We start from the raw sequence: 25,184 nt of genomic DNA, 5'->3' as shown, positions 1-25,184 counted from the left end.
TCTACATGTGGAATAACTCCTACAGAACACCTACAGAATGCTGGCAGAAGACCTCAGACTTCCCAAAAGGCAAGAAACTCCCCACGTACCTGGGTAGGGCAAAAGAAAAAAGAAAAAACAGAGACAAAAGAATAGGGATGGGACCTGCCCCTCAAGGAGGGAGCTGTGAAGGAGGAAAAGTTTCCACACACCAGGAATCGCCTTCACTGGCAGAGATGGGGGTGGGGTGGGGGGGAAGCTTCGGAACCACGGAGGAGATCACAGCAACAGGGGTGCGGAGGGCAAAGTGGAGAGATTCCTGCACAGAGGAGTGGTGCCGACCAGCACTCACCAGCCCGAGAGGCTTGTCTGCTCACCCGCCAGGGCAGGCAGGGGCTGGGAGCTGAGGCTCAGGCTTCAGAGGTCAGACCCCAGGGAGAGGACTGGGGTTGGCTGCATGAACACAGCCTGAAGGGGGCTAGTGTGCCACAGCTAGCCGGGAGGGAGTTGGGAAAAAGTCTGGAGCTGCCTAAGAGGCAAAAGACCGTTGTTTTGGGGTGTGCAAGAAGACAGGATTAAGAGCACCATCTAAATGAGCACAAGCTGCAGCTATCAGCGCAGACACCAGAAACCTGCATGAAATGCTAAGGCTGCTGCTGCCACCACCAAGAAGCCTGTGTGCGAGCACAGGTCACTATCCACACCTCCCATCCCGGGAGCCTGTGCAGCCTACCACTGCCAGGGTCCTGTGATCCAGGGACAACTTCCCTGGGAGAACATATGGCACCACCTCAGGCTACTGCAACGTCAAGCTGGCCTCTGCCACCACAGGCTTGCCCCACATTCCATACCGCTCCCTCCCCCCACTGCCTGAGTGAGCCAGAGCCCCCTAATCAGCTGCTACTTTAACCCTGTCCTGTCTGGGCAGGGAACAGATGCCCTCAGGTGACCTAAACGCAGAGACTGGGCCAAATCCAAAGCTGAACCCCAGGAGCTGTGCGAACAAAGAAGAGAAAGGGAAATTTCTCCCAGCAGCCTCAGGAGCAGAGGATTAAATCTCCACAATCAACTTGATGTACCCTGCATCTGTGGAATACCCGAATAGACAACGAATCATCCCAAAATTGAGGCGGTGGACTTAGGGAGCGACTGTAGACTTTGGGTTTGCTTTCTGCATCTAATTTGTTTCTGGTTTTATGTTTATCATAGTTTAGTATTTAGAGCTTATTATCATTGGTAGATTTGTTTATTGATTTGGTTGCTCTCTGCATTTTGGTTTTTAACATATATATATATTTTTTCCTTTTTCCCTTTCTGTGTGTATGTGTATGCTTCTTTGTGTGATTTTGTCTGTATAGCTTTGCTTTTACCATTTGTCCTAGGGTTCTGTCAGTTTTGTTTTGTTTTTCTTAGTATAGTTTTTAGTGCTTGTTATAATGGTGGATTTTTTTTTTTTGGTTTGTTTGCTCTCTTCTTTCTTTCTTTTTTTTATTACTCCTTTATTTTTAATAACTTTTTAAATTTTTTATTTTAATAACTTTATTTTATCTTATTATTTTTTTCTTTCTTGCTTGCCTTTTTTTCTCCCTTTTCTTCTGAGCTGTGCGGATGACAGGGTTCTGGTGCTCCGCCCAGGTGTCAGGCCTGAGCCTCTGAGTTGTGAGAGCTGAGTTCAGGACATTGGTCCACCAGAGACCTCCCGGCTCCATGGAATATCAAACGGTGAAAGCTCTCCAAGAGATCTCCATCTAAACGCTAAGACCCAGCTCCACTCAACGACCAGCAAGCTACAGTGCTGGCCACCCTATGCCAAACAACTAGCAAGACAGGAATACAACCCACCCATTAGAAGAGAGGCTGCCTAAAATCATAATAAGTTCACAGACACCCCAAAACACACAACTGAACGTGGTCCTGTTCACCAGAAAAAAAAGATCCAGCCTCATCCACCAGAACACAAGCACCAGTCCCCTCCACCAGGAAGCCAACACAACCCACTAAACCAACCTTACCCAATGGGGGCAGACACCAAAAACAGTGGGAACTACGAACCTGCAGCCAGCGAAAAGGAGACCCCAAACACAGCAAGTTAAGCAAAATGAGAAGACAGAGAAATACAGAACAGTTGAAGGAGCAAGGTAAAAACCCACCAAACCAAACAAATGAAGAGGAAATAGGCAGTTTACCAGAAAAAGAATTCAGAGTAATAATAGTAAGGATGATCCAAATCTTGGAAATAGAATGGAGAAAATACAAGAAACATTTAACAAGGACCTAGAAGAACTAAAGAGCAAACAAACAATGATGAACAACACAATAAAAGAAATTAAAAATTCTCTAGAAGGAATCAATAGCAGAATAACTGAGGCAGAAGAATGGATAAGTGACCTGGAAGATAAATAGTGGAAACACTACTGCAGAGCAGAATAAAGAAAAAAGAATGAAAAGAATTAAGGACAGTCTCAGAGACTTCTGGGACAACATTAAATGCACCAATATTCGAATTATAGGGGTCCCAGAAGAAGAAGAGGAAAAAAAAAGGGACTGAGAAAATATTTGACGAGATTATAGTTGAAAACTTCCTTAATATGGGAAAAGAAATAATCAAGTCCAGGAAGCTCGGAGAGTCCCATACTGGATAAATCCAAGGGGAAACACGACAAGACATATTAATCAAACTATCAAGAATTAAATACAAAGAAAAAATATTAAAAGCAGCAAGGGAAAAGCAACAAATAACATACAAGGGAATCCCCATCAGGTTAACAGCTGATCTTTCAGCAGAAACTCTGCAAGCCAGAAGGGAGTGGCAGGACATATTTTAAGTGATGAAAGGGAAAAACCTACAAACAAGATTACACTACCCAGCAAGGATCTCGTTCAGATTCGACAGAGAAATTAAAAGCTTTACAGACAAGCAAAAGCTAAGAGAATTCAGCACCACCAAACCAGCTTCACAACAAATGCTAAAGGAAGTTCTCTAGGAAGGAAACACAAGAAAAGGAAAAGACTTACAATAACAAACCCAACACAATTAAGAAAATGGTAATAAGAACATACATATCGATAATTTCCTTAAATGTAAATGGATTAAATGCTCCAACCAAAAGACACAGACTGGCTAAATGGATACAAAAACAAGACCTGTACATATTTTGTCTACAAGAGACCCACTTCAGACCTAGGGACACATACAGACTGAAAGTGAGCAGATGGAAAAAGATATTCCATGCAAATGTAAATCAAAAGAAAGCTGGAGTAGCAATTCTCCTATCAGACAATATAGACTTTAAAATAAACACTATTACAAGAGACAAAGAAGGACACTACATAACGATCAAGGAATCAATCCAAGAAGATATAACAATTGTAAATATTTATGCACCCAATAAAGGAGCACCTCAATACATAAGGCAAATGCTAACAGCCATAAAAGGGGAAATCCACAGTAACACAATAATAGTAGGGGACTTTAACACCCCACCTTCACCAATGGACAGATCACCCAAAGTGAAAATAAGTAAGGAAACACAAGCTTTAAACAATACATTAAACAAGATGGATTTAATTGATATTTATAGAGCATTCCATCCAAAAACAACAGAATACTCTTTCTTCTCAAGTCTCATGGAACATTCTCCAGGATAGATCATATCTTGGGTCACAAATCAAGCTTTGGTAAATTTAAGAAAATTGAAATCGTATCAAGTATCTTTTCCAAAAACAGTGCTATGAGACTAGATATCAATTACAGGAAAAAATCTGGAAAAAATACAAACACATTGAGGCTAAACAATAAACTACTAAATAGCCAAGAGATCACTGAAGAAATCAAAGAGCAAATCTAAAAATACCTAGAAACAAATGACAATGAAAACACAACAACCTAAAAACTATTGCATGCAGCAAAAGTAGTTCTAAGAGGGAACTTTTTATAGCAATACAATCCTACCTCAAGAAACAAGAAAAATCCCAAATAAACAACTTAACCTTACACCTAAAGCAATTAGAGAAAGAAAAACAAAAAAACACCAAAGTTAGCAGAAGGAAAGAAATCATAAAGATCAGATCAGAAATTAATGAAAAAGAAATGAAGGAAACCACAGTAAAGATCAATAAAACTAAAAGCTAGTTCGTTGAGAAGATAAACAAAGTTGATAAACCATTAGCCAGACTCATCAAGAAAAAAAGGGAGAAGACTCAAATCAACAGAATTAGAAATGAAAAAGGAGCAGTAACAACTGACACTTTAGAAATACGAAGGATCATGGGAGATTACTACAAGCAACAATATGCCAATAAAATGGACAACCTGGAAGAAATGGACAAATCCTTAGAAAAGCACAACCTTCCAAGAGTGAACCAGGAAGAAATAGAAAATATAAACAGACCAATCACAAGCACTGAAAGTGGAACTGTGATTAAAAATCTTCCAACAAACAAAAGCCCAGGACCAGATGGCTTCACAGGCAAATTCTATCAAACATTTAGAAAAGAGCTAACACCTATCCTCATCAAATTCTTCCAAAATATAGCAGAAGGAGGAACACTCCCAAACACATTCTATGATGCCACCTTCACCCTCACACTAAAAGCAGACAAAGATGTCACAAAAAAAGAGAACTACAGGTCAATATCACTGATGAACAGTGATGTAAAAATCCTAAACAAAATACTAGCAAAGAGAATCCAAGAGCACATTAAAAGGATCATACACCAGGATCAAGTGGGGTTTATCCCAGGAATGCAAGGATTCTTCAATATATGCAAATTAATCTATGTGATAAACCATATAAACAAATTGAAGGATAAAAACCATATGATCATCTCAATAGATGCAGAAAAAGCTTTCAACAAAATTCAACACCCATTTATGATAAAAACCCAGAAAGTAGACATAGAGGGAACTTACCTCAACATAATACAGGCCATAGATGACAAACCCACAGCCAACATAGTTCTCGATGTTGAAAAACTTAAACCATTTCCACTAAGATCAGGAACAAGACATGGTTGCCCACTCTCACCACTATTATTCAACAAAACTTTGGAAGCTTTAGCCACAGCAATCAGAGAAGAAAAAGAAATAAAAGGAATCCAAATCAGAAAAGAAGAAGTAAAGCTGTCACTGTTTGCCTATGACATGATACTACACACAGAGAATCCTAATGCTACCAGAAAACTACTAGAGCTAATCAATGAATCTGGTAAAGTATTAGGATACAAAATTAATGCACAGAAATCTCTGGCATTCCTATACACTAATGATGAAATATCTGAAAGAGAAATTAAGGAAAGACCCCCATTTACCATTACAACAAAAAGAATAAAATACCTAGGAATAAACTTACCTAAGGAGACAAAAGACCTGTATGCAGAACACTATAAGACACTGATGAAAGAAATTAAAGATGATACAAACAGATGGAGAGATATACCATGTTCTTGGACTGGAAGAATCAACATTGTGAAAATGACTATACTACCCAAAGCAATCTACAGATTCAATGCAATCCCTATCAAACTACCACTGGCATTTTTCACAGGACTAGAGCAAAAAATTTCACAAAAGCCCCCGAATAGCCAAAGCAATCTTTAGAAAGAAAGACGAAGCTGGAGGAATAAGGCTCCCTGACTTCAGACTATACTATGAAGCTACTGTAATCAAGACAGTATGGTATTGGCACAAAAACAGAAATATAGTGGAATAGGATAGAAAGCCCAGAGATAAACCCATGCACATATGGTTACCTTATCTTTGATAAAGGAGGCAACAATATACAATGGAGGAAAGACAGCCTCTTCAATAAGTGGTGCTGAGAAAACTGGACAGCTACATGTAAAAGAATGAAACTAGAACACTCCCTAACACCATCCACAAAAATAAACTCAAAATGGATTAAAGACCTAAATGTAAGGCCAGACACTGTAAAACTCTTAGAGGAAAACACAGGCAGAACACTCTATGACATAAATCACAGGAAGATTCTTTTTGACCCACCTCCTAGAGAAATGGAAATAAAAACAGAAATAAACAAATGGGACCTAATGAAACTTAAAAGCTTTTGCACAGCAAAGGAAACCATAAACAAGACGAAAAGACAGGCCTCAGAATGGGAGAAAATATTTGCAAATTAGCAAATGACAAAGGATTAATCTCCAAAATATACAAGCAGCTCATGCAGCTCAATATCAATAAAGCAAACAACCCAATCCAAAAATGGGCCAAAGACTTCAGTAGACATTTCCCCAGAGAAGATATACAGATTGCCAACAAACACATGAAAGGATGCTCAACATCACTAATCATTAAAGAAATGCAATTCAAAACCACAATGAGGTATCACCTCACACCGGTCAGAATGGCCATCATCAAAAAATCTACAAACAATAAATGCTGGAGAGGGTGTGGAGAAAAGGGAACACTCTTGCACTGTTGGTGGGAATGTAAATGGATACAGCCACTATGGAGAACAGTATGGAGGTTCCTTAAAAAACCAAAAATAGAACTACCATAAGACCCAGCAATCCCACTACTGGGTATATACCCTGAGAAAACCATAATTCGAAAAGAGACATGTACCACAATGTTCATTGCAGCTCTATTTACAATAGTCAGGACATTGAAGCACCCTAAGTGTCCATCGACAGATGAATGGTTAAAGAAGATGTGGCCCATATATAAAATGGAATATTAATCAGCCATAAAAAGAAATGAAATTGAGTTATTTGTAGTGAGGTGGATGGACCTAGAGTCTGTCATACAGAGTGAAGTAAGTCAGAAAGAGAAAAACAAATACCGTATGCTAACACATATATATGGAATCTTAAAAAAAAAAGATGGTTCTGAAGAACCTAGGAGCAGGACAGGAATAAGGATGCAGACGTAGAGAATAGACTTGAGGACACGGGGAGATGGAAGTATAAGCTGGGACGAAGTGAGAGAGTGACATGGACGTATATACACTACCAAATGTAAAATAGATAGCTATTGGGAAGCAGCCGCGCAGCACAGGGAGATCATCTGGGCACTTTGTGTCCACCTAAAGGGGTCGGATAGGGAGTGTGGGAGGGAGACACAAGAGGAGGAGATATGGGGATATATGTATATGTATAGCTGATTCACTTTTTTATAAAGCAGAAACTAACACACCCTTGTAAAGCAATTATACTCCAATAAAGATGTTAAAAATAATAATAAAAAAATTTAAAAATAAAAAAGCTAAAAAAGAAAAAAAACATGATATAAAGATGCAAATATACTAAAGTTACAAATTTAATAAGTAGAGAGTTTTAAAATTTAAAATGGCAATGTAACTATGAAAAAAAAAAGGAAAGGTTATATGAATGAACTAATAAACCTTCATCTAGCACAAGAGATCAACAGATAATGCTGAAATTTGATAAATCTAGACACAGTAGTGTAAATGTACTTATTCATAGAGAATTGAAGGAAATTTCCAAAAGACTAACAACAGAATTTTTCTCAGTTATAGGATTGTTATTCATTAAAAATCTTCTGTGTTTGACTTTCAAACTGTACATGAAATACCTTAATAATATTTTAACCTTAGAATATTATTCTCACCCATCAAATGTTAAAGACTAAACATGAATTTTTTTTCTTAAAAAATAATGTTCTATGTTTGAAGTAGAAGTCAGTTTACCTTTGGAGAGGGGGAAAGGAGGAAGGAAGTAATGGAAAGCAACTCACCCAAACAAAAGTCGCTGAGGTCAGCAAAAGAACATCTGAGCACAGAGTCTTTTCTGCCTTCCTCAGTGTTAACTGGAAACAAGAACAAAAAAGACTTTCCAGTTTTGGGGAATAAAAACATAATGACAGAACAATTACTGTGGTGACTGCTGTCCAAATAACAGCCAAACATGAAGAAATGTTTTTAAGTTAATGAGTGGAAAGAGAGATACATCTATATTACATTTTAACACTTTGATTCTCTTGAACAATTAGCCACTTTCCTTATTGGACATGGATGTAAGCTGGCTATTTAAAATAGGTAGTGATTTCCCAATACTATTGAAAAGAGAATATTGGCATTTTCAAGTTATCCAGAGGAAGAAGCAACCCTAAGGAATCATAAGGGAATGAATTTTCATAACATAAAAGCTCTTAGAGATGGATGGGAAAATAAAAACACACCCATCCACTGAATGACAGGAGCCTGGTTGTTTCTCACTCCTGACTCTTGTGAAAAGGGATTGTCTGAAGGTATAATGTGTCTCAGACGGTCAGATGTGTGTAGTTTTATTTGCCAACACTTGTTTAACCACATCTTCGTGCAACCAAATCTTCACTGATTTACTGTCAGTACTATTTATAGCTTTGGGTCTTTCTTTTTAGGGAACTGAGTTTATTATTGCTGACATGTTTAATTACTGGTAATAAATTCTCACCAGGCATGCTAATGAGCCAGTGATTTAGGTGGTTGATCTGTCTTCTCTTGCGAACAGAAAGTGTTAGGTCCATATTTGCATGGGGTTGGCTACCTTCAAGGATAGAAAGAAATGAATACACATCTCGCCAACGAATGGCCTTTTGTCTGACTGGCATGTGCTACTGTTCTCCTTTCTATGCCAATCTCCTTCCTGAAGACTCTATAAACACTAGTGGAAAATACTACTCTTTAAAAGTTAAGCAAGAAAGTAGAGCTCACCTTGCTCTGCTTTGTCAGCAGAGATTGAGGTTACAGAAGTGGGAGCCTGAGATTCACTCTCAGTTGACTGGAAGAGTGAGGTAGATTGGCTCAAGTTCTTTGAGTAAGCATAGCTCTGGGCCAGGCAAGGCAGGGATCTCCGAGATGGTTTTAATGAAGTTTCTTTTGCTATCTCACTCTTGCTTATATTCATGCCTGCAAATTCAAAATGGCAAGTTTTAGCAATAAGAAATAATCAGCAGAAATCAACAAATAATTTTAATTCTTGTGATGGCTGTTTCAGAAAGGTACTCTTGAAAAGCATCACCTAGGGATTAGGACTAGTTGAATTCGTTTGTTTCTATACTGTCAGGGGAAGTGTTTTGAGACTTTTGTCAAATAGTTATGAGAAATAAATAGCTCCTCTTCCAGTTTGAGCTTTCACTGTTTTTTAAAGGTTCTGTAAAAAAGAAACTGAAGTTTAAATTCATTTGGAGAGTTATGAGAACAATAATTTGGATTGTCTTTGGATAAATTTAACCTTTTAGGTTTTTAAGCAGTAAAATAAATAAAACCTAATGCATAGATATTCAAATTACTATTATTAACCAGAGCACTTCTTTCTATAACCTATCCTCCTTTAAACACACCGCATAATGTACTAATAGTGATCAAGAGGCTGGAAAGGAACAGCATACATGGTTTAGTACAAAAACTGACCAGCAGGGGGACAGCATTCCTGTGCTCTGTGTAACAGTCCCTCTCCTCACGCAGAGAAGACTGATCTGCCAGAAGAAAGAATGCCCCTCAACAGGACTCTGCCTCCATAATTGGAAGTCCCAGTAACTGTGTTCTCCTAGCAATGAATGACCCCATGTCCCTGTATGCCTCTGTCCCCATCCGTCCTCATCCCCCTTACGTTAATCCCAGGGCATTCCTCAGCCCTGGAATACTGCTATGGGTATTCTGGTATATGCCTTTTTTGCACATATTGAGTATTTCTCTAAGAGGAAACACTTAGATGTACAACTGCTGGTTTGAAGGGCATGAATATTTATCATTTGGATAAATAATGCCAAACTGCCTTCCCTAAAAGCTTTATCTTTTCACACTTCCCCAAATAGTACAAGATGGAATCCATTTCCTTATGAAATTCCTTAGGGAACTCTAGATAGTATCATTTGTTTTAATTCTGAATAAAATAAAAAGCCAACAAACAAACAAACAAAAAATTGTTTTAAGCTTCATGTTACAGATTGAACATGTTTTCATATATTCCTAGCCAATTATAATTCTTAAGTGACTAAGCTATTTTATAGTTTTTCTAATGTGTTGTTAGGCTTTTTCTTATTATTTATAGTATGTGTGTGTGTATATACATATGCTGGAGTTCGGGGTATCAACCCTTCATGCAGTTAAAAATCCACATACAATTTAAAACCAGCCCTCTGACTCCACTGTTCCTATCAATAGTTCTGCATCTGCAGATTCAACCAACCTCAGATTGTGTAGTACTGTAGAATTTTTTATTGAAAACACTCCATGTGTAAGGGGACCCTCACAGTTCAAATTTTTGTTGTTCAAGGGTCAAATGTATATACATTCATATATACATATATATGTATATAGTATTTTAGTGACTACATATTAAACGTAATATATGCTGTGTTTATTTCATTTAGTTTTCTAACAATCTTACCAGGCAGACATTATACCTATTAGCTATGTGGAAACTGAGACTTAGAGAGGATATGTAACATTCTTTATATCACACCAACAAGAAAACTGTTTGGGATTTATATTCCAAACAGTTTCTAGTGCTAAAACCATCACATCATGTTGCATCCATAAATTAAGTTTGAAACTCCTGCACACCACCCATTTACCTCGAAAATCACAGACACTGAAATGTAAAGAACAGACACCAAAATTCATTCTGGTAGAGGCTAAAACTCAGACGTAATATACCTAGAAACACATCTGCTTCTACCACCCTCCCTATTCACCTACCCATATTCTCTATATTAAAGTAAATTTCAAATGTAGTGATTGAAAGGTGAAAAAGACGAAGCAAACCCACCAGTACATACAGCACTCAAGTAATGAAAATTTTGCCTTGCAATTACTCATCTTAATTCCATTTTTGAGACAGAGTAGAATCTGGGTCTTAATAGATGCGGGCAAGGGGTACAGACAAGAAAGTATATTTTCAGTAATTATCATATTTATTATAAGACAAACAAATTTAACTAAACTCTACTCATATTGTTTTGGTCAATATTTTTTAGCTACTTTATAATCAGCTCATGAATTAATTCCAGATTTCTAAGGAAATTTTCAAATTCATGAATTCAGATAAAGACAAGCAGAGGTACCAATGTTCATTGCCCTTTGAGACAAATGAGAATTTTGAAAAAAAAATAACAAGACCATTTTTGAAAGAGGTTCTACAGAAATAAGACATGGTTGAATAGATGAAATGCAGACAAACCTAGCAGTAGGGATTTTCTCTTCCTGTTTTATAAAAAAAAATGTATTTATTTATTTTCACATTAATTCTCAGTGTGAAAATAAAATGTGAACTAAAAAGGGATTGAAGAAAGAATTATGAATTGATCCAGTCTCTTAGCTTTCTGGGACTCTGTAATGATAAGAAAGGAAAATACCCTTTTGAAGAGGAATTCCCCAAGGCCCACAGAACTCATACTGAAATCCTACTCATACACCATACAATCCCCCTTATTTAAGGACCGAGTAGTGTTTTCTATACTACATTCAAGAAATAGCACAGGAAAAATCTGTCCTAGTAGTTTTTTTATGCCTGTGAATATTTTGTCATGTGGTCTTATATCTTCTTTTATTTAGGAAACACAGATGTAGAATATTAAAAGATCAGTTTTTTATTACTGGGTTCTGGTTGAGAATTGCCTTTTACTCTAGAAGAACATATAAGTAAAAGAATAAATATTATTTTGGAGGTGGCGGTACACAGATGGAAGATGGTGATAGTTGCTAGTAAAGATATTAGACTCAGAGAGTAATGCCGTGGGCCCCTGAGAAATGGCCTTGATGGGGACTCTATAATAATACTAGTCACCTTAATCCACTGACCCCAGCATGTATGTTCAAAAACTGTTCTTTGAGCTAAAGATGACAATCACGTTGGTAGATATTATTATTTTATAAACCAATATAGGGTGAGACTAGCTTTATGCATATCAATGCTGTCAGTATTTTCCATCATTTGATTCACCCCTGTATTCACCTAGTCATTGAGGAGATGTTATTTGGGCTTTTGCTCTCTGCAGGCATCCTGCTGACACTGGGTATACAGTGGTGAACAAGGTGGACATATAATTCCTGCCCTCATGGGACTTCCATTCTAGTAGAGTGTCAGACATTGACCAAACAAATAAACATGTATATACACATAAATTGTCTGAAATGCTATGAAAATACAGGCACGGCTATATTATGGAGAATAATAAAGGGGACTTTCTTTATGAAGTGGTCGGGGACATTCTGTCTGAAGAAGTGACATGTTAGGTCAAAAAATGAAAAGGAACCTAACATACAGAAAGGTGTTTATGTATGTTTGTGTTGACGTTTATATATATGTGTGTTTGTGGGGGGGTGCTTTTAGGCAAAGATAATAACATGTGGTATGAAGATTGCAATGTATTTACAAACTGAAAACAACAACAACAACAAAACTGTTTGCAGTATAGTAAGTGAGAGAAAGAGGTGTAAAGGAGCTATAGCTGCAGTCCAGATAGGGGATAAAAATTACTTACTGTTCTTTGGGGAATTCTGCATATACTTATTTGCCCATTATTTTCCACAAATTTATCTGCCTATGTCCTTTTTTTTGAATAATTGCATTTGCCAAAAATCATAAAATATTTTAAATATACTCACTTCAAATGGGAAATGAAATTGGGAGAGGCAATGAAATTTACTTACTCTAGGTCATAAATCAAGCAACTGGCAGAACTGAATGTGAAAGTTATGGCCATTGGATTCCAAAACCGATGATCTTTCCAGAATGCTCCATGGCTCTTCATGAACCCCAATCCTGGATGGGTCATTACCATGGTTTCACTTGGTAGAAATATCACACAAATTTTAAGCAGAGAGCTCTGAATGTAGAAACCACAGAGCGAAAGCAAACCTCAGAACCTGTAATTCTATATCCACAATCTTAGACAACTGTGAAATATATGTTGATGAAAAATGAATATGTGCTATTTGGTACACATTAACTGGGAATGTCTACCCATCATCTATCAAACTGTTGTTCTTTTGCTGATCTATAAAATAATAGATATGAATAATATAAAATCTGCTATGAGTTAACAATGTGTGTAACTGAGTTGCACAAAATAAGTTATCAGCTATTATTTGTAATCCTAATTGTTATTTTTCAGTTTCCATCATTTAGTTAACAATGTGTGTAACTGAGTTATATGAAATAAATATTAATTATTATTTTTAAACTTAATTTTTATTCATTCAGTGTTCTATCATTTATTTAACAATTCCAAACAATTATTGAGTTCTTTCTCTGGACCAGAACTTAACTCAGTGTTGGGTGAAAATGGTGGTCACTATCAGGAGAAGTATATATATATATATAAAAGCAGTTCTTTATATTAAAATTTAATATACAAAATATGGATAAGGCATCATAGAACCACCAAAGAGGAATCCAAGTGGTAGTACCAGGGGAAGTCTTGACTGTGAAGGTAACCTGAGCTGATTCTTTTTGAAATATTCCTTCTCCTATATTTTTATTTATTTATAATTCTTGGATTTAATACATTTTTTTCAAAGGATTATGCATATAAAGTAAGAAAGTCTGTATAAAACTCTCCATAAACACATAACTGCAGAAAATATTTGTTAAATGCTACGTATAAAGAAAACTGAGAAAACAATGTTGATGATGCACATATCCTTCCTACAGCTCTGCATTTTCCTTCCCATTTATCTGTAAAGCAATGCATTCTCATTTCCTGAACTACCAAGTGTTTCCAAAGCTATCATACAGGTCAGCTTTGCTAGAAACCAATATAATCTAAGCTCAAAGTATGAGATCCTAATGTACGAAAGAGTATAGTTCTTTTCAAAGTTCCACATCTAATGCCATCATATTCTGCTTGGCATAACCAGCAATATCTCTTCTTTGCTTGGCATGATTAACACTAACTACCCCCACAGCACATTCAGGCCTTTTTTCTTCTATATTCTAAAGTTCCATTTCTTTTCTTGTATGACTTTACCTGGTACCCTTGAATAATATTCGATAGCTACCTATTTAAAGCTAATAACTAGAAAAGAGACCACAGTAACACATCAGTTTGGGTAAGCATATGCAACTCTTAAGTTTAAGGATAAACCTGTAGAAGTGTAGAAATGTGTCATTTCCTATATTTAGAACAGATTTTTCGAAAGCAACAATTAGTACTACTTCCAACTGTTCTAAGAGCACTTCATAAATGCTCACATATTTGAAAGGATCTCATGAAATGACAGTTTCACTTGGGTATACACAAAGGTCCAATTGCAAATAAGATGTAATTGCAAATAAGGTATCTTCTAGAAATACATTCACATAAGACACCTGACATCAAAGGAGGTAAAGTTGTTATCAAGATACTACTTAACTCAATGGGCTTTGAGCTGATATGGAGTTTTAATTGGAAAAATAGGTTCTTAGAAAACTTCAAAGAGAAAATTGAAGAGAAAAGAAAAATTGGTTATTCTCAGTGAAAAATACACATTTTTCAAAAGATCCACTCTTTTAGTAAAATTTCAAGAAGACTAACTCATCCTAAGGACTCATGTGAAAAAAAAATATGTATTTTTTTATAGATCAAACTTTTAAATTTCTGCCAAGTACATTGTTAGAAGAATTTTGGGATATATGTAGCAAAAGAACATGATATTATAACCTAATAAATTTTATATTATGTCCACAAGAGGGAAATTTAAAAAATAAATTTAAAAATAAATATATTTGTCTCTTGTTTTATTCTCAAGATGAATTATGTGGTTTAGTAAGATTTTATACCTTTATCAGAAGTATTTTAGAACTGATGGGCTGAGGGGAGGTGGTGTCTTAGGATGCCATTTAATTTCATAAAATCCAAACACACTTTTCTATATTAGTGGATACAATCAAAGCACATTTATCTAAATAATAAGCTTTGGGGGGGGGGAAAGCATAAATGGGCACAGACTTTTCTTATTTTTCTGCCTTGTCAAAATTATTATATTTTTCTCTCCTTCAAAAGAACATATGACTTGAGTGTGTCCTTTTTGGCATAAATTATTTCTACGTGACAAAAGCTCTATTGATTGAGTGCCTACAAAGTGCTAGATGCATCCTGTGTGTTACCAGTAATTCTCATAATAGTCCTGTTAGGATGTGTCATCCCCACTTTACATGTGAGAATCCTGAGACACAAAGGATGTAAGTAACTTGTCTCAAGTCACACACAGGAAGCGTTGGAGCCTGAAACAAACCAGGTCCATCTGAATTCAAGGCCTCTGCTCTTTGTAATATAACAAGCAACTTCTCTGTTTACACAGAAACTTCTTTTACAAATTTGCTCTTCACTCACTTTTTAGTTTTCCTCTCACTTTGAACAAGAAAAAGTTTGTCTACTTATAGAGTCCTAGTAGGGCAGAGATGGCTAACTCAGAGTAACTGAAGAAAGCTTAATAAAGGGATTATTTAAAGGGTGTGGGCAGGATTAAGAGAAAAAGGATAATGGTAAGGCTCCCTACAACTAACAATGCCCAGAAAACTTTACCACCCTTGGGCCTGCAGAGCAAGGAGAGGAAGTAGATATATGAACCTGGAGACAATTATAGGTGGAGGAGAGGAAATCTGGCAGATACTGTGTGCTTAGACACAGGAATGAAGCCACTGCCAACCACAGGCTGACAGGAAGGGAACCAGGGAAATAAAATACCCCAACCTCTCTTTTGTCAACTTCTAATCTGCTGCTGGTGCCTCCCACTGGTCAAATCTAAACAGTAGCTAGAGGTCATGAGAACCCATGGCTGCTGTAAGTCATAGATATCAGCTTGCTGGGGCACGGGGCAGGGTAGAAAAAGGTGTGGGATGAGTCTGGAGGGATCTACAGAGATTGTCCACTACACATGTACAGATGTATAACTTCAGAGGAGCTTTGAGCACCACCTTTGGGGGCAGAAAACAATGTATGCACTTTTACCACTAAAGAATAAAATTTAACGTGTTTTTTTTTTTTTTTAATAAACTGTAAGTAGTTGAAGATGCTTACAAGCAAACATGGGAACGGCAACTATTGACGTTAATGTACTTTTGAGTTTGCTTGCTCTGTGCAAGATGATGCAGGAGACAAAGGTGAACAATATACAGTGAGCTTTTAAATTAGTAACTAGCAACATCAAAATTTATCTCTTCAATTATAATATATTACAGTGAATAAGAAAAGCTCTCTTATAAGTCTAATGCAAGACAGAATACTTTAAGAAGGGCACAAAATTATGAAGGGGTTTCTTAATTGATGAAAATACATTTTTAAAGTTTTGCAGGTGAAATGAGTGCCCTTGTTTTTATCTTTATCTTTGTGTACTGTTCTCTAATTTCCAAGTCACACAGCTCACCCCAGTAGGTTCATTCCCTTGTTACATGTCCTATTAGAAACATATACTTTGCTTACCACGTTTGCATTATTTATTTATTAGGATATTATTTAACATATAGCCTTTTTAGCTATAAGGGAAGTTCCATGACGGCAAGGGTCACACTCGTCTTGTTTACAGCCACAACTTCAGCACCTGGCACTGGGTCTGCACGTACAGTATGCAAAAGAATACTTACCAAATGAAAGACTGAGATAAAGATAAAGCTCAATTAATTTACTAATTAATATATTCATTTGACAAGTGTTTATTGTAATAGATGTTTATTGTAGTAGATGCAAGATATTCTTTCTAGACAATGGGGATATGGCAGTGAACAAATAGATAAAAGACCCTGTACCCATAGAGATTAAAATCTCAAGGGGACTTCGAGAGGCATTTACTCTTTGTGGTACAGTGTTCTGAAATTTGAAGGCTCAGACACCCTATCACCTTAGTGATTTTTTTGAAGTACAAATAAGATTTTTCTTTAAATTAAATGTTCATTCGGTAATGCCACAAATAAGATATGAATATTTATCATTACAAATAGATAGCTAGCAGGAACCTGCTTTATAGCACAGGGAGCTCAGCTTGGTGCTCTGTGACGACCTAGATGGGTGGGATGGGTGGTGGGGGGGAGGGAGGTCCAAGAGGGAGGGGATATAGGTATACATATAGCTGATTCACTTCATTGTACAGCAGAAAGTAACACAACATTATAAAGCAATTTTACTCCAATAAAAAAACAACAAAAACAAAAACAATGATCCATATACTTATTTGAGCTACTGCAAATCCCCCCTCCCCCACATGCCATTAATGTTCTTGCTTCCTTTTTAAAACTCAAATAGATTTTGGCAGGAATTGAACCGAAGAGTCATAGAGATGCCTGCTACTTATGAAAGGTGCTAAGATGCAAAGGGCTCTCTTTAGAATGCGCAGGAAAAAAAAAAAAACCAAAGCAGTAAAAGATAAATTTGTAACAGTTTTTTTTCCCATAATTTCCCAACATAGTCAAGTTCATAAGCTCATGATATATAGTTCATCCACAGTCAGTGTCTCCTTATTCCTTCAATAACCTGGTCATTCACTCAGCTACATTTTCCTCATGTTATTTCTTTTTGTCCTGAAAACTTCTACCCTTCAGAGTGGAGCTCCGATGCTACCAACATTGGAAAATCTTTCTTAATGCGTTTATGCAGTATTACCTACCACGTTCCCTGTGCTTCTGTGACACTCTCAATGTATCTCTATTCTAGTATTGACATGCATTTTTCTGTGACACCATGAGCTCCCTCAAGGAAGAAACCAAGTCTCATTCAGTTTTGAGATCTTGGCATCTTGCACATTTTTGGTTTATAGAGAGAGAGAAATGTACGGGTAGATGGATAAGAGTGATGGTTTCACTCATGCACAAAATCTGACACAATATGAATTTTTGATCTTGGATACACTCTTTAATCTCTCTGTCTCCTCATCTTTAAAATGAGAATAATAATAATAAACTCACAGAATTATGAGTGTGAAAATTAAATGATTAGATAAACATAAAGTGCTGGAATAATGCCTTGTACATAGTTTATCCTATATGCATTTGCTATTATTATAACTGAATCAATGATGCCATGCATATATAAGATGTAATAAGATTTAAAGTCAGAACCATAAATATGTAGTATGTAGAATAAAAAAAAAAGGGAAGCTTCTGGAGCTTTTATACCAATAAAATAATGAGCAGCTCATTTTCCAAAAAAGTTCATATTTCATGTAGCACAGAGATACAGAGCATTATAAAGAAACTAATCGGGTTTAGGTTTTGGTAGTTTGGGTCAAGGACTGCATCTGGGTGAGAGAAAATGCAATATATTTGAGGGAATTCCTGCCTAAGTCCTTGAAGGAAAGAGACCTCTATGTTCAAAAGACAACAGCCATTTGAATAAGGATTTATGAATCAATGCCCAAGAGAGAAACTGAGACTTAGTGGATTCCCTATACACTCTCAAAGATTAATATCTAATAGCAGAAGCAAACCTTCTACCAGCATAATAAGAAATTAGGGAATTTCATGCAAACTGACAATGGTTCTAATGGAGAAACCCAAATGGGACCAAAACTTCCTCCTGATCTGCCTAATTACAATGTCTAACAAGGCTCATAAATATTCTTTTCCTTTTGCTAATTCTTTTGTGTTTGGAAATCATGGAAGCACGAACAGGAGATAGCCTGGTTAGGGCACGTATCACAAATAACCTTGAACAGTTGCAGATATCCTTTTAAAATAACCTCCAGATAACTTTTGAAACCTTGAATTTTATCGTTCAATTAATGTACACAGCTGTGTTTCATGCAGATGGGAGCAGTGGACTTCTTGAAGGAAAGACTGGTAATGATCTTGGTGGAACCAAGTAGTGAACATTGGAGGAATTCTGACAATTGACAGTTCATCCCATTGTGTGTGCCTGAAATCTATGCCCCTTCACACATTCCTACAAGATCACTTGTGACTCAAAACACAAGGTGCTTTCGGGATATTGGCTCCTGAGCTATCTCTTGCGTGAAGTTAGCTAAAAACAAGGAGATTTCAGTAACATTCATTCATCATCAAGTTCATATTCAAATGGAAGTGCAGTACATGGCCATCAGGTTTAACAAAAATATTTGTTGTTTCTTTTCTAGCACTACCATGACCACTGATAGACTTCAAATGCCTAATCAAAGTGTTTGCGTTCTCAACATTGTGAGAAAGGGATGAAAATGAAACCTTTAAATACCTTGGAGTTATTATTATGAAAACCATATTGGTGCTCCTTGCATCACACTCAACGTATTTGTGTGTGTGTGTGTGTGTGTGTGTGTGTGTGTAAAAGGGTAAAATGGAATCCCTGATCATCCTTGCCTGCCTCATGGAAGGTAATAGCAAATGAAAACTAACCTTGGGTTTGGATAAAGATAAAACACTTAAAGTCTCATAGTACTTCTGACAAGCTGCAAAGTTATAATATTTATACTACTGCCGAGAACAGCACAGGTTGTTCCACTCTAAAGAGCTCAAAAAAGTCATTTGGCCAAAGTACATGGACCCTGCAATGAACCTGGATTACACCCTGTCCTGAAGTAGGGAGGTTCTGGAGACCCCCACTGCATCTCACAGGTCTACGACAACATTTTGAAAAATGAAAAATCTGGTCCAATCTCTTCCAACCACACATTGTTATTGGAAAAACCAATAACTTAACTAGAAGAAATTTTGTTGATGTGTAGAATATGAACCCAAACACAGGCATGACTAGTCTAACCAGTACTGCACTGGGGCACAACTTGTTCTATATTTCTTTCCTGCTGTGAACATTTGTAACCATAGAACTTCCCACTTCTTGCCACCTGTTGCTCTTGTTCTTACTTATGGGTTTCTTTATACTGTGCCAAAGGCTGGCAATTTCTACATCTGCTTTTGAACAAAGGCTGGCATATTCTATCATTGAAAGCTTATTTCGAAAGCTTAAGAATGGGAAAAAATTAGTTTACTAATGCTAGAAAAAAACCCCAGAAAAATAGTATTTATTCTGGATATTTTTTCAACCAGTTCAGGATGAGAAATTTTAACTATTGTCATGGTGTTTAAAAATAAAGTCCATTTTTAAAGACAAGTGATAAATAATAAGGATTGGATATATTATTGCTATTATTAATATTGCTATTTATTATGTTTGTAATACTAATTATTAATAATTAATTTACCACCTATTATTTATCAACTACTCTTCTCAGGGATATTTATTTTATAGAAAGTCAGAATTTGAGTTTTAATTTAGTTTAATAGTATTTTAGCCTTGATTTTTTTTTTTTTGTTAGCCTTGATTTTTGAAATTATATTTTTAAAATCATGGTTTACACTCATCAGGAAGATTATACAATTTTGCAAAGTTTTGAGTTCAATAAAACCTAAGATTATTTTTGTCAAGCACTTTTTATTCTCATTATAAAAACCATATGTGTTTTGAGAGATAGCACATGTGCTTGGGGGGTTTTTCCCCTTTTATTTATCTATTTTTTTAATTTACATGGAATAAAATTGACTTTTTTGGTGTAGAGTTATTTGAATTTTGACACAAACAGAAATTCTTATAACCACTCCAAAGGCAAAGTCCGAAAAATTACAACATCCCAAAGAATTCCCAAGTCCTCCCATTTGTGTTCAGACTCTCCCTTTACCCTTAATTCCTGACAATCAGTGATTTGTTCTTTTTACCTATTCTTTGCCTTTTCCAGAGTGCCACATAAACGGAATCATACGCTGTATAAATTTTAAGATTAGGTTCTTTCATTTGGCAAAATGCATTTGAGAACCATCCATGTTTGTGTATCAATAATTTATTCATTTGTATTACTAAGTCATAACTCCACTGTATGGATGTAACACAATTTTTTTTTTTTTTTTGGCCACGCCACGCAGCATGTGGGATCTTATTTCCCTGACCAGGGATCGAACACGTGTCCCCTGCATTGGAAGCGTGGAGTCTTAACCACTGGACCCCCAGGGAAGTCCCGGATGTAACACAATTTGATTATCCAATCACTCATGTAAGTATTGATACATATGTGTTGTGTCCAGTTTTTGTGATTATGAATAATGCTACTATAAACATTCACATAGAAGTTTTAAGTTCTCATAAATACATGGAAGTAGGCTTGCTGGGTCATATGGTAAGTGCACATCTAACTTTTAGAGAAACTGCCAACTTTTTTCAAAAGTGGCTGTACCAGCACCAATGTATGAGAGAGTTCCTGGTGTACCATACACTCATCAACAGAATTGTTGTTGCTGTTATTGTTAGATTCTTCTAATACTTAATCATGAGAGGCTGTTTGCATTGAGACTTTAACTTGCATTTCCTTAATGACTAACGATATTCAGCATCCCTATGTGCGCTTTTTACCATTCATATATTTTCTTTGGTGAAGTCTCTGTTCAAATATTTTGACTATTTTTTAACTAAGTAGTTTGTTTTCTTATTATTAAGATTTGAGAGTTTTTTATACATTCCGTACACAAATCGTTCATCTCTGTAAATACTTTTCCCAGTCTGTGGTTTGCCTTTTCATTTTCTCAACAGTGCCCTTTGCAAAGCAAAGTTTTTATTTGCAATGAGGTAAAATTTTATGTCTCATGCTTTTGGTGTTGTATCTAAGAAATCATTGCCTAACCCAATGTCATGAATATTTTAGATTAGGCTTTTACAGTTTTATTTTGACATTTAGGTATATAATATATTCTAAGTTAATTGTTCTATGTAGTATGAGGTATAGAACAGCAATCATATTTGGCATATGCCTATCTAGTTGTTCCAGCTAGTTGTTCAACTGTTTGTTGAAAAGTCTGTCCTTTCTCCATTCAGTTGCCCCTGCACCTTTGTAAAAAATCAGTTGTCCATACCTATGTAGGTCTCTTCCTAAATTTTCTATTCTACACTATTGGTTATGTGTCTGTCCTTTCACCTATACCATACTGTCTTGACCTCTCTAGCTTTATAACGATCTTAAAAACAGGTAGTGCTAGTCCTCTAAATTTGTTCTTCTTTTTTTAATTGCTTTGGCTATTTGAGTTCTTTTACCCGACCTTATACATTTTAGAATCAGCTTATCTATATCTACAAATAATTGTGTTGACATTATGATTGAGGTTGAATTAAATCTAATATATATCACTTGGGGAAGAATTAACATCTTAATTACGCCAAGTCTTCTAGGCCATGAATCTCATATGGTTATTTATTTAGGTCTTTCTTTGATTGATTGAACTATATTTCTGTAGTTTTCTTCATACAAATCCTGTACATAGTTTATTAGGTTTATAGCTAACTATTTCATTTTGTTGGAGCTTTTACAAAAGATAATATCTTTCTAAACTTCAGTTTCACTTTTCATTTTTCAATCGTGCATTGCTAATGTACAGAAATGCAATTAATTTTTGTTTATTGCTATTCTGTGAACTTTCAAAATTATTTATTAGTTCTAGGAATGATAAACATTTTGTAGATTCCTTGGAATTTTCCACATAGACTATCATGTTGTCTTCAAGAAAGGGTACTTTAATTTATTACTTTCCAACTGAATACCTTTTATTTCTTTTTCTATCCTCATTTTATTTTCTAGAACTTCCAACTGAATATTGAATAGCAGTGGTGAAAGTGGAAAATCTTGCCTAGTTCCTGATCTTGGGGAAAGCAAGCTCTCATGATTAAATATGATGTTAGATGTAAATTTGTTGTAAATGCATTTATCACATGGAGGAAGTTTCTTTCTAACCCTAGGTTGCTGACATTTTTATCATGATAGATGTTGAATGTCTTTTTCTGCATTTATTGATATATCATGTAGTTTTCCTCTCAAGTCTGTTAGTGTGGTAAATTATAATGATTGTTTTTTGAGTGCTGAACCAACCTTGCATTCATAGGTGATACTTAATATATTTAATTCTCACAGTAATCCTAAAAGAAAGTTTTGATAATGCATATCTAAGATTGAGAAAATTAGAGTTAACTAACTTAAGGACATTCAGCCCAGTAATTGCCAAACCTATGAACTGAACTTAAGTCCATGAGATGCCTGAGCTATGTTCCTTTTACCATAGCACGCTGCCTTTCATAAATATGCAGGAAGAAATATTATTAATGGCCTCTAGGGCAACAACAAAGACTCTCCCTCTCTATACTCCACTTCCAAGGTAAAGAGGCCCTAGTAATGTTCTAGAAAATGGACATGTTTGTTCCAGGGTTCTTAAGAGTGAAGCCAGTGGGTACACTGATAAAAGAGATCACAAACTCTGGCATGTACAGCCTCTCTCTTGGTCTTGCCTTTTCACTATATTTGTCTCCCATGTGTTGGGATTTGTGAAGGTGAAGCAAAAACTGTATAGGGCTTATGCAGCTAACCTTTTGGAGGATAGTTTAACCAGTTTAGACTACTCCTTAGGGATATGTTTTCATTTTCTTTCAGATTTCCTGGTGTTTATTAAGGTTTTGAAAGAATGTGACTTTAAGGTTCAAAATTAGATATAGGCCTAGAAGAAAGAAACCTAAAAGGCCACTAGATCTGCTGTTATTTTATATCTTAAAGCATAGTCCAGTTCAGCAGAGCCAATAATTTCACCTAGAATTTTGAGGCCAAGGCCCTAGTTAGAAAAAAATAAAACAAACAAAACACACTGTCTTGTGTCTTCTCTGCATATCTTTCTCATGCATCTATTTTAAGATCTGAAAATAAATTTCCTGGGTCTCAGTTCAATCTTTATCTTAATTCAAGAAATGCCTACAAATCCTTAGGGATTCTATGCTCACATTTTTTGTCTAGTTCCACAGCATTATTGGAATTTACTTACTGAATAGTGATACCGACATTCAAATAATGTCTAAGGGACAATAAAAAAAGTGCTTTAAAATAAATATGCATATATTTTTTATTTAGGGTAGAGAAAGAGAGTAGAGTTTGGATGATCTTAGGAAGAATATGACTGGAGTATCTAGAGCAAGACCACTTGTTATGTAAAACGAAAGTTATTAAGAAAACAATTGCCAACCTATACAAAATCAATGCTCAGCACTTTAGTTATTATATCAAAGCTGAAAGCAGTAAGAAATTTAAGAATAATTCATTTAATTCAGTAAAAGTCTAATGTCAAAAACTTCAAGGGAGCTTCATCGCCTCCTAATTTTCTTTTAAAAGCTGTCTGAGTATAAATGTTCTAATCTTGTCACTATAGAATGAAGAATGTATTTTAAATTGATGGACTGACATTATAAAAAAGAATGTTTTCAAATCACTCACGATATGCAGAAATTTCATGCCCAGTTCAAAGATAGAGAAAAAGGGAACATGTCCCTTGCTTTATTTCCCTGGTTTTCAAGGAATCACTTGTCCTTGATAGGTTTTCTTCCAAAATGGCAAACAAAAGAACAAAGCAATGTTCTGGAATTTTCTTTTCTATGCTTTAAAAAGGAAAATGGACTGATGGATGAAGAAGAGCTGCTTTTTTCAACAGGAAAAAAAAATGAACAGCAAAGAAATGTGAACAGATTCAAAAGACAAGAGCCCACTGGCTGCTTTGTCTCTTCCAATGGAAACTATAGCCATAATTTTTTATTCAGATATGCATTGTCAGTAAAGGTTACATTATTTATTTTTACCTTACTGACTGGATTACAGACCTTTTGCAGCCAGAGGCAGCAGTGGTCAAACAGGTGGGACTGGAATTGGTATAGGTCACAAACACAGTTCAGGGTATGGCACTGAACTTCTGAATATAGTTATCTTTAGGCCTAATAGGTCTTTTTGAGGACATACTGTTATGTGAATGAAAAGGTTTAGATGGGACTCTCATTTCAAAAGGGAATACCCCAGCAGGTCTAGCATACAGTATTTTTCAATATGTCAGTTGGTATCGTGGTCTCAGGGCAGTGCTAAGAATATTCAGTAGCTCCTAAAGAGATTCCAGATAGAGCTGGGCATATAAAGGCCTTAAAGTAGCTTACTTGCACCTCCAAACAGACATACACACACACATGCACACACATATACACATATACTCACACCTACCCCAAGTAACATTTGGTCAGTCTGGCTCTCTGCCTTGGTACCCATGGCTACTTCACAGCCACAGTGTGTGTTTTGGGGTTGGGAGTATGGTTTCAGGATAAAAGAAATCACTCCTCTAAACTATAAGTAATTTCCCCCAAGTCAAAACAAATAAATTGGCCTGATCATAATGGTCATGAACAATTCTAAGGAAGAGTACTCCATATTATTTTTTAAAAGCTCCCAAAGCAGGGGATTACTCCAATGCTAGATTTGGATTAACTTCCAGATTCTGGACAATTT

At 36.0% G+C, this 25,184-nt stretch overlaps 1 protein-coding gene across 1 annotated transcript in view; it reads right to left on the bottom strand.

Moving 5' to 3' along the window:
- Positions 1 to 25,184, bottom strand: part of ANO3 (anoctamin 3) — a 425,544-nt gene that overhangs the window by 196,516 nt on the left and 203,844 nt on the right. The window contains exons 2-3 of the mRNA XM_059931289.1: positions 8,652 to 8,846; positions 7,694 to 7,765 (exon numbers count right to left, since the gene is read on the bottom strand). Coding sequence (XP_059787272.1) covers positions 7,694 to 7,765; positions 8,652 to 8,846 — 267 coding nt within the window. The remainder of the gene's footprint in view (positions 1 to 7,693; positions 7,766 to 8,651; positions 8,847 to 25,184) is intronic.

The sequence above is a fragment of the Balaenoptera ricei genome, chromosome 8 (assembly GCF_028023285.1).
Source record: "Balaenoptera ricei isolate mBalRic1 chromosome 8, mBalRic1.hap2, whole genome shotgun sequence".
Classification (NCBI taxonomy): Eukaryota; Metazoa; Chordata; class Mammalia; order Artiodactyla; family Balaenopteridae; genus Balaenoptera; species Balaenoptera ricei.
This window is presented reverse-complemented; position numbering and strand designations above follow the sequence as displayed.